General features: G+C 46.3%; 1 protein-coding gene and 1 long non-coding RNA gene across 2 annotated transcripts; one reads left to right on the top strand and one right to left on the bottom strand.

Moving 5' to 3' along the window:
- Positions 1–596: 596 nt before the first annotated feature.
- LOC139827448 (uncharacterized) lies at positions 597–4,136 on the bottom strand. Its single transcript, XR_011737986.1, has 2 exons — positions 3,950–4,136; positions 597–1,946 (listed from the first exon to the last, which is right to left on the bottom strand). It is a non-coding gene; the product is annotated as an uncharacterized lncRNA (long non-coding RNA).
- A 202-nt stretch (positions 4,137–4,338) lies between these two features.
- BAMBI (BMP and activin membrane bound inhibitor) lies at positions 4,339–9,048 on the top strand. Its single transcript, XM_065832750.2, has 3 exons — positions 4,339–4,659; positions 7,496–7,786; positions 8,252–9,048. Exons 1-3 carry the CDS (start codon positions 4,584–4,586, stop codon positions 8,668–8,670), a joined length of 786 nt encoding a protein of 261 aa, XP_065688822.1. The 5' UTR covers positions 4,339–4,583; the 3' UTR covers positions 8,671–9,048.
- The last annotated feature ends 724 nt before the right edge of the window (positions 9,049–9,772 follow it).

The following is a 9,772-nucleotide window of genomic DNA, read 5'->3' on the forward strand; positions in this document are numbered from 1 at the left end:
AAGCCTTAATTATTTTTTTAAAGGCAATAATCAGCATGAATAAAGGTAATTCAGTAGAATTAGCTTGTGTGTATCATATCCAAAATGCTAGCAAAATAACTGGGAAAAGAAAGTTGTTTGTTGGCTGGTGTTGAGCAGTCAACAAGAAAAAAACCCTATTCTGATTAATATTGCTCCAAAGAAGCTTTAAACAGTCCCAATGCTTTTAACTGCATATAATTTCCAAATGAGAAGTTCCCAGATGAATAATAATTGCAAGGTGCAAAAAAGAATGGATGTGGTGCGTGAATGTTGCTTCTTACACCAATTTGAAACGACTGCAGTGTAGCAGTACTAACCAGTCCTTGCTAGTGAAATCAGCATCTGATTTGGCAGTACTGGCAAATGCCAGCGTGCACATGTAAATCCAGCAGTATGCAAATCCTCAGCTCCTCAAGGAATGAGAGTTTCCCCAGAACAGGGCTGCCGGGATGTCCTGACTATAGAGGTGAACCTGGATGGATTTCCAAACTGCAGTTCTTATCCCTTTTTTTTTTTTTTTTTTTTTTTTTTTAAACCGGGGAGGAGGTTGAATGAAGGGTTCAAACAGGCAGAGATATTGTATTAACGTGGTTGTTGTTAGAGGTAAACTGTGGGGTTACATCCAAACATTTGGGGGAAATGGTGGTTAGTTGCCAGCGTGCCAGAAAAGTTTATGGAAGGTGAGGAATTCAGAATTCATGGCAATGTTTAAAGCTGCCAGATGAAGGAATTACTTTCCAGTGCAAACCGTTTTTCCAGGGCTAGCTGCTTAAATCAGGGGCACCTGAAGGCTGAGATTTCAACTCCATTTAGCCAGTTTTGCAGGCACGCTGCTGCTGGTGGCACACACATGATAGACAGGAGCAGCAGGGACATGTGTTGATGCCAATCCATGTAACAGGGAATATATGAAAGAAGCAATACAAAGAAAGGAGGTTGATTTTTTTTTTTCTTTTTTCTTTTTTTTTTTTTTTCTGCAGAGAGGAGCTTTTCTCTCATTCAGTCATACTCAGAAAGTGTTGCTAGGTTGGTCTCTGTCTTGGCTTGTCTCATTTTCCTCCTTGATCTAGGAAAGACCTAAACCCCTCATGCCAGTCATCCTCTCTGCACTGGGGCTCTCAAGCACATGGAGCTTCTGAGGAAGGCGGTGGATGTAGTCTGGGGTTTCATCGGAGGGATTTCACCAGCTGACATTGGGAGGTAGACTCTTGCATGGCTGCTCTGCTCACATGCTCCTGGTGGCAAAGAGTGAGCCTTTTCTTGAATGGGATTGTAGGGAAAAGCAGGACCTCCACTGAGCAGCTGCTTGTCTGATAGAAGTCCTGGTCTGCAATAGTTCAGGACCTCGGATGCTGGTTTGAATTGGTCTTTAAGAAGGACTCATTAATTCTTGAGTCCTCCTGGCAGAAACTTTGGCACTGCAACTATTGGCTTGTGAAATAAAAGAACCAAACCAGCATTTGGGTGGCCTGCAGAGCCTCTTTGGATGGATCTCTTCTTTTGGTTCATCTTCTTAAAGATAAAATTTCGCATCTGTGACACAGTTTTGAGCCGAGGCAGAGAGGAACGTGTTCCTGTGAGATGCTTCCCAAAGCAGTCCCTTTCCCTGAAGCGCCCAGAGGCTGATTTTGCAACCAGGTCCTTCATTCGGGTTGCCTTCAAAGGACTTCACCCTATCTGGTGGGAGGGAGCAGCCCTGTGCTCTATGGGGCTGTGTAGTCCATTCAAGTGGAGACTCCAGGCTGCTCTCCCATGGCTGCTGGAGACACGTCATGCGGCCTCAGGCTCCCGACGCTTTCCTTGATGGTTCCTTGTAGTCATTATCCCACATTCCTTCTGGTTGCAGAACACGTTATTATTGCTTTGTGCTGGGTCTGTCTCCTGTCCCTTTTTCAAGGCCAATCTGGTCCTGTTTGCTCTTGCCTCTAAAACAAAAGCAAATTAGCACTGCAGAAGCTGAATTATTTTGTTTATGTTATGGTCTGTCAGAGGACCCCACACAATCCTTGCAGCTCCCTGAGCAAACTACCAGTGAGAGAGGACACATGGTAAGTCATTCAAACCCTCCTGACACCCTGGCTTGATTCACAGGTTCCCCAAAGGGTCTTCAAATTAGATGCTTTGCAGGGAACCAGGGCTGGGGAATGAGCCCTGCTGCCCCTCCATCACTCGTGGCACTTCAGGCATGCCTGTAGCACACAGAATAAGCATTTTTTTACAGTAAATTGTAGCTCACAATTCAAACTTGACAGCTGTCAATGAAATATGCTGCTCAAAACTGATCTCAAGCACATTGCCTTCTGGTTAGTCTGCTCATGTTCCCTTGGCCAGGATGTTTATAATATTCAGGGAGTCTCTCATGTTACTTACTGCAGTAATGTGGCTCCACGAATAAAAGCCATTTCCAGTCTGTCGGTATCACGTAAAACAAATGAGATCTGCTAAACGCGCCTGTCACCAGTGGTAGGAACAGAAGAAACAGAATTGCGCATGTTGCTGTAATGATTCTAAGTTATAATGAATGATATTTTTGTATGTGTGCAAATGAGTGTCTGATAGCTGGTGCCAGAGTGGGAGATATGGCTTGGCTGATCTCACTGTTTTTGTAATTTCTAAACAGAAACAAGAATTAGAAAATTACTTTGTGGTGGAGTGCAAATATGTATAACATAAGTGTAAAGACTGCGGTGCAGCACACGTGTATCTATCTTATACGTATGCAAATGGCAAGACTCGCAGTAAAAACCATTATAACGTGTGATGGCATCAGCACTAATTAGCTTGAGATCCAGTCTGTTCCTCTCTGCCAAAGTAAACTGGGGTTATCTCAATCTCAGATTTCATATTTCCTCCTTTCTCTTTCAGAGGAGGAATGTCTCTGTCACAAGGTAATATGTCCTGAACTGAAAATGACTTTAAAGACTCACAAAACATTTCCAATTAAAATTCTAAAGTAATTTTTGCAATTAACTTACTATCTACACATCATCCAGCAGCTTTAATACTAGCTGTGGACCCAAATGTTTAAAGCATTTTGCCCATAAATGGGAAACAGTCAGTGTGCAAATGCTGCAGAAAACAAAGCTTATAAAATGTAATGAGAAAAGAAAGGAGAAAACTTAATTAGCAAAGAAATTTTAACTATGGGGCACATTGTTTTCAGGATCAACATGTGAAGGAAAACTGTCCAAGCTAAACATGACCCACAGGAGCTGTGTCAGAGACTGGTGGCGAAACATCACTTTGTGCTTCCATCCAAGTGAACTTGAAGCTGGTTTTTGAAAGGACACCGTGGAAGGACGGTAGCATTACCACAGGGTGTATTTGCTGAAGGCTCTGACCATGGGTCTGCTGGCTCACAATGGATGTGACATCAGTTTGGAAGATCCCAGGGAGGCGCAGAAGCCCCCCAAGCTGCACAGTCCATCCCAGGACGTGCAGGAGCTGTGGACCCGGTGGGTTGCAGACCACAGCCGCACTCTGCTTTCAGCCCAGTTGCTGTTAGCTCTGCGCCGCATCAAGCCCAAACACAGGTTTTTCATAACCTTGGAAAAAAACCCAAAACAAAACAGCTCCCCTCTCCCAAACCCCACAAAACCGGCTGCAGTGAAACTTCTGGCATCCCGCGTGTTGCAACACTTTTACATCCTCGCACAGCCTGGAGCGCCGGGGCAGGGCTGGCAGCGGGGCCGCGCCGAGGGGCCGGTGGCAGCGCCGGGAGCGCGGGGTGGCGAGCGCAGACGGGGAGGGTTCGGTCGCCTCTCCCTTTGACTCTGCCTTTCATCCTGCAGAGAGGGGTTTGTACTGCTGTTTATTCATTAAACACGGCTCCGCCAACCTCGCAGCCAGAGCCGCTGCTTTTGCTTATGAAACTCGGCGCTGCCGCCTCCGTAAGGGGATGATTTCGAGGGATGTCGTTGGAGCTCACCCTGGCGTCCCCGGAGAGCCCCCAGACCACTACAGCGAGTCAGGCTGCTCCGCGCCGCCAGCGATCTCTATCTGTGCAGAGCCCCGGGGAGTCCGGGGCCGGGGACCTGCACTTAGTGCCCATTATTGAATTAAGCGGGGTTAGCAGCCGGCGCGGTCTCAACGCCCGGAGCCAGAGCCGCCCGGGGGCGCCGGGGGCGGAGCGCACGTCACGTCACGTCGCGCCGCGGGGCGGGGCCGCCGCCGGCGGGGCGGGGCGGGGCGGACAATCCCGCGGCGCGCCCCGCGCTCCTCCGAGCGGCGCAGCCAATGGGGCGGGGCGGGCGGGCCCGCGCCAGGGCCGGCAGTATTTATTGAGCGGGGGGCGCCGGCGCTGTGTCAGTGAGGCAGCGTTGCTGGGGTGGCTTGGTCTCGGTGCTGCTGGGGACGGAGCCGCTGTCTCGAAACAGGGAGGGGAAGGCAGAGTGCCACGGCCATCCGCCCTGCCCGCCGCAGCGGTGGCCGCGCCACGGCTCTGCCCGCGGGCGAGCGGCTCCTCGGTGCTCCGCCGGGGCAGGGGCGGGCGGCGGCTCGGCCGTGCCTGCGCTGCGGGCTGTGGTGAGCGGCGTCGCGCCGTGGGGCGAGCGGGCGGGTAAATGGATCGCCATTCCAGCTACATCTTCATCTGGCTTCAACTGGAGCTGTGCGCCATGGCTGTCCTGCTCACCAGAGGTGAGGCCGCGGCGAGGGACGGGGGAGTCTCAGGGGGAGCTGGCGCCTCGGGGGAGCCGCGCCTGGGGAAACCGGGCGCCCGAGGGGACCTGGTGCCTGAGGGAAAGAGGGCGCGGGGCCTGAGGGTGGCCGGGCCCGGAGGAGCCATTCAGGCGGCGGTGGGGTCAGCGGGGCCGAGGCCGGCGGGTGGGGGTCGCGGCGGGGCCCGCGCTGTCTCGGGAACTCCTCACCGAGCCTTTGTTGGCGGCGGCGGGGGCTGTGCCGGCCCGGCCCTCCCGTCCCACCTGGCCGCCGGTGTCAGCCAGCCCGAGCGCGCTGCCCTGTCAGCCGCCTGCGGAGCACCCTCCGTCCCGCCGGACAGAGGCGGCCTTGGGGCCGCCCGTGGTCGCCGTGCTCCGGGGAGGGGGTTAAAGGACGAGTTAGCGCCGCGATGATGTGCGACGGTATTTATTTATTTTGGGAGACAGGGTGTAATTAACCCTAAATAACAGCCCTTGCAACGTGCAGGGGGGAGCCTGCTGGCCCCATCAAAACGTGCAGAACAGGGAGTGACTGAGTGATGTGAAGTCGCAGATACTGAAACTATGTGGCTGATAATGATATAATTAGGGGATCACAGACTTCTGACTGCTGTTGACTTCAAAAGGTTTAAGAGAAGCCTGCAGTCTCTCCTGTAGCCATCTTGACTAAAAGCAGACATTTTTCTTTAGTAGCTACATACAGTAACAAGAAAGAGGAGGGAACAGAAGTGCATTGTTCACTGTTTCAAAATACTAAATACCCTTTCTGGCCTTTTGCATAGCACAGGAAGAAACTTTATGAATTGACAGAAACACTGTTTTAATACAGTAATACAGAGTTCGTTCTGTTTCACCAAAAACGTGGCTTTAATTAAAATGCAGTTGAATTAACCTGATGACTAGCCTGTCACATTTTGTTTGTAAGATTGTCTTAGGTCAGTAAAATGTAGCATTTTAAGTGGGATTGTATAAACAGTTAAAATGGAAGTATGTGTATTGTTTCACTTTCCTGCCGAGCTGTGCAAAGACTCGTGGAAGGACTGTCAGCTCTGGTGCTGTTCCTTGTTTGCATCTCATTTTTAACTCTTATACACTGAGAAGCCGATGAAAATTATATTTTTCAGAGAGGCTAGGGGAAGACCTCACATAGAATGCTTAGAAAATTATTGAGTCTTTTTTTCCATAGCATGCTGGATGACAATGTGTGCGAATTAACGAAAAATTAGGTTACTTGGTCTAAAAGCCCAAGAGAATTGGACTGGAGACAGTGAGACACTCCGTCATTTGGCTTCTATTAAGCAGAGTTATTAAAGAGCAGCAGGAACTTAAAGGCTTGGAGCCTGCAGTAGCATTTTGGGGAGAATATTAAGGTAGGCTGAAGAGAGGAAGCTAACTTGGTTGGGACGATTTGTAACATTTAGGTGTGGGGTGGGAGGAAGCATTGTAAGAATGGGTGGCAGTAGGCAAGCCTGTAGATTGATTTTTGGAATGCAAGCTATAGAAGGAAGACGTCTGACAATTCAGTTGTCTTTGAAAGCCTTGGTGCCACTATGTTGGCAAATAGAGCAGGCACATTAGAAGTAGTTTTAAGTCCATTCTTCTGAGGATAGCTCCAAAGTCTGGCTTCCTCCTAAACCTTGGATCGATGGCACATTGAATTATGTTAGAGTTGCAACTTGCTTAGAAAGAGTGATTTTTCCATACAGCACAGGTTGTGTATAATTCATACGAGAGTAGTTTGGAGAGCACAAAATGTAGTTTTATGAAGGGGACTTTTTTATCACTTCCTTCAGAAATTTTTGAGGTTTCCTGAGAGATTTTTCATAGAGCTGGTAGAGGATTTTCAGTTTAAGTGTTTTCCCCTTTTGACCGCATGTTGGGTTGCATGCAGAACTGAGGAGGGGCAAGGGGGAGCTTTTAGCCTCACAATTTCACACGGTTTAATAGCTTCACATTTGAGTTGGGAGACATTGACTCTGGCAAAAAGATTAACTATAAATTGTACTGTTTCTGTTCTGTAATACTGATAAAAAGTCCTTTTTACATGGATGGCTTCTTAAAGAATCTCTCTCTTTCTGGAGAAATTGCAAATAGTTGCCCAGTTTTACACGGTAAAAACCTTCCTGACTGGGATGGTAATAGTTCTAGCTAATAGCTTTATAAGGTGTTAGTTAAGCCTTTTAAATTTTGACACAGTATTGAGAGGTAATAAACAATTCAGCAGTTCTGATTTTTTTTTTGTTTGTTTGTCAAATATTTAAACCTAGTATTTTTGTTGTGTGCTTAGGCTCAGTTGAAATAAGTGTTACCTATATAAAAGTAGAATGTTGTTCCTGTATTAATGGTTTAAAACATAGATGCGACTTTCTTATAGTATGAAAGGTGTGTATTGCTTTTAAAGCTGCGATTTCATTTTAAATGTGGTTTAATGCAACTGCTGACAGCGAGTGGAAGTAGCTATAAAATGGTCTTGTTAGTTATTTACCTTGGAAAAAAAGCCACTGTGACCTTCCTTACATACCCTCCCCCTATCCCATTTCAGCGAAATGTTCTTGCTTTATTTCAAAGTGCTGTAGTACTAGTAATTAAAACAGGTGCCTCAAGGCATTTGCAGGGATTAAGGTTACATGGAGGTAGGCCCTGTACAGGGATGGGAAGGAAACAACCACTGCTCTCCTGGATTTACAGTCTAGAGGAGTTACCTCAAAAGCAGCACTGAGTTTGGTTGTGCAATGCTCGTGGGTAATAAGAGTACATAGTGTGGTGTCCTTAAAGGACCAAATTCTCACCTTTCTTAAACAATTTTTATTTTTTAGGTGAAATCAGATGCTACTGTGATGCTGCACACTGTGTCGCAACTGGCTATATGTGCAAATCTGAACTTAGTGCCTGCTTCTCCAGACTGCTTGATCCTCAGAATACACATTCTCCACTTACTCATGGCTGCTTGGACTCTATTGCAAGCACAGCTGATATCTGCCAAGCCAAACAAGCACAAAACCACTCTGGCACCACTGCCGTGTCCACATTGGAATGCTGTCATGAAGATATGTGCAATTACAGAGGACTACATGATGTTTTATCTCCTTCCAGAGGCGATACTTCAGGTAGGGCAAGAAAGCCTTGGGGAAATATCTCATTTGGCCATCAGGCTGGTGACAGTGGAAAAAAAAAAAACCCAAACTTGTATGTCTGCTATTGATTTAGTTGTTAATGTCAGCGGAGACACCAGTGGGAAAAGTGGGTGGCTGGATGCAGGGGAACATCCTGGCTGAGTAGCTTTTTTTTTTTTTTTTTTTGTCTGCATTGATATTAGAGGTCTGTGTTGCCAATTTGACATTGCTTCTGAGAAACAATGGTAGGGGTGTTCCTGGTGAAATCAACTGCCAGGGTTAGAATTTCCATGTCATAAACAACTTTAGAAATTCATATTTAGAGGAAGATTTACTGTAGGTACTGCAGAATGTGTAACTGTGTCTCCTTAAACTTATCAGTGTGGTGTTTAAGGGAGGTGCTTATATATAAACCAGTTCTTGATACTGAAATAAGCTTCACATCTTTACCCTTCACAGGACAAGGGAGCAGATATCAACACGACAGCAGCAGGAATCTCATCACCAAGGTGCAGGAATTGACCTCTTCAAAAGAGCTGTGGTTCAGGGCAGCTGTAATTGCTGTTCCTATAGCTGGTGGGCTGATCTTGGTGCTCCTTATCATGTTGGCCTTGCGAATGCTCAGGAGTGAAAATAAGAGACTGCAAGATCAACGACAGCAAATGCTTTCCCGTTTGCGCTATAGTTTTCATGGACATCATTCAAAAAAAGGGCAGGTGGCAAAATTGGACTTGGAATGCATGGTGCCTGTGACTGGTCACGAGAACTGCTGCATGACCTGTGATAAAATGAGACATTCAGACCTCAGCAATGATAAAATTCTTTCGCTAGTCCACTGGGGAATGTACAGCGGACATGGGAAGCTGGAATTTGTATGACCAATTATTTTTTAATCTCAGCTAAACTTACTCTCTGAACTCTTGAAGGCCTTTGGGTTCTGCTGGACAGGAGCACTTTATCTTAAAAACTCTCATAAATCATCTTTGAGAAACAAAGGACCTCTGCAAACAGAATCTTGGATATTTCTTCTGAAGGATTCCAAAAGTTGTCTTATTTGCACAGAGTAAAATACACTCAAATGTATTGTTTGCTTTAAAGTTATGAAAGCAAAAATTAGAAGTTGTAAACACTGTCACCAGGGTTATCTGAACTGTAGGGAGCTGAGAATTGAGTTATTATAATAAACCATATGCAAGCTCCTATGTTTCCTGACTTACTGTAAAGATTTTTTAAAAATATATATATTTTGTCTGAAACTTGCTTATGACTTTTTGTTTTGGAAAAAAATAATTGGGGGAGGAATGGCAGGAAACAAATCAGGGTGGTATGTATGGTAAGGTCATGCATAACAGAGTCTGAAAACAAGAGTCTGTTTACCTATTCTGTGAGGGGAAATTAATTGGTTATTCCAGAGCGAAGGTGGCAGCTTTAGTGTTTAATACTTCAAGTAAGTGAACCCACATCCTCAGTTCTTGGTTATAGCATTTTGCTCATAACCTGAGTGAATTCTTCTGCAGCTTTGTGTGATAACTATTTCTTCCCCCCTGTTAATGAAGTGCTTCCTTTCTCTGTACAAAACACATCAGAAAGTGTCTCCTAATTCTTTGTAGATGGTTTTCTTCCCTTGTCTCACAAATCTTGTGATCTTTTTTCTTTTGTACTTTTTGCTCTCAAAATTTTTGTGGGGGTAGGAGGGGAGGGAAACCCCAAAACCACAAAGCCTATTCTGCTGTGTATTTTTTTTTTTTTTTTTTTTCTGATAACCCCTCTGGGCACAGTGGAAAACATCTGCCTTGCTCTTTTGTAGTGTAACTCAGTATCACATGCTGCTACTTTTGTGTGGGACTGAAGAATCAACAGTGTATTATTCACTTTAATCTCTCGCTCGCCCTTTATGCTATTCTTGCATAGGTGGCTCTTCTTCCCTGCTAGTATTTGTGCACTTGGTTGTTTCTTGCTCCTTCAGCTAGTTGGCTTCGC

This window comes from Patagioenas fasciata, chromosome 2 (assembly GCF_037038585.1).
Source record: "Patagioenas fasciata isolate bPatFas1 chromosome 2, bPatFas1.hap1, whole genome shotgun sequence".
Taxonomy (NCBI): domain Eukaryota; kingdom Metazoa; phylum Chordata; class Aves; order Columbiformes; family Columbidae; genus Patagioenas; species Patagioenas fasciata.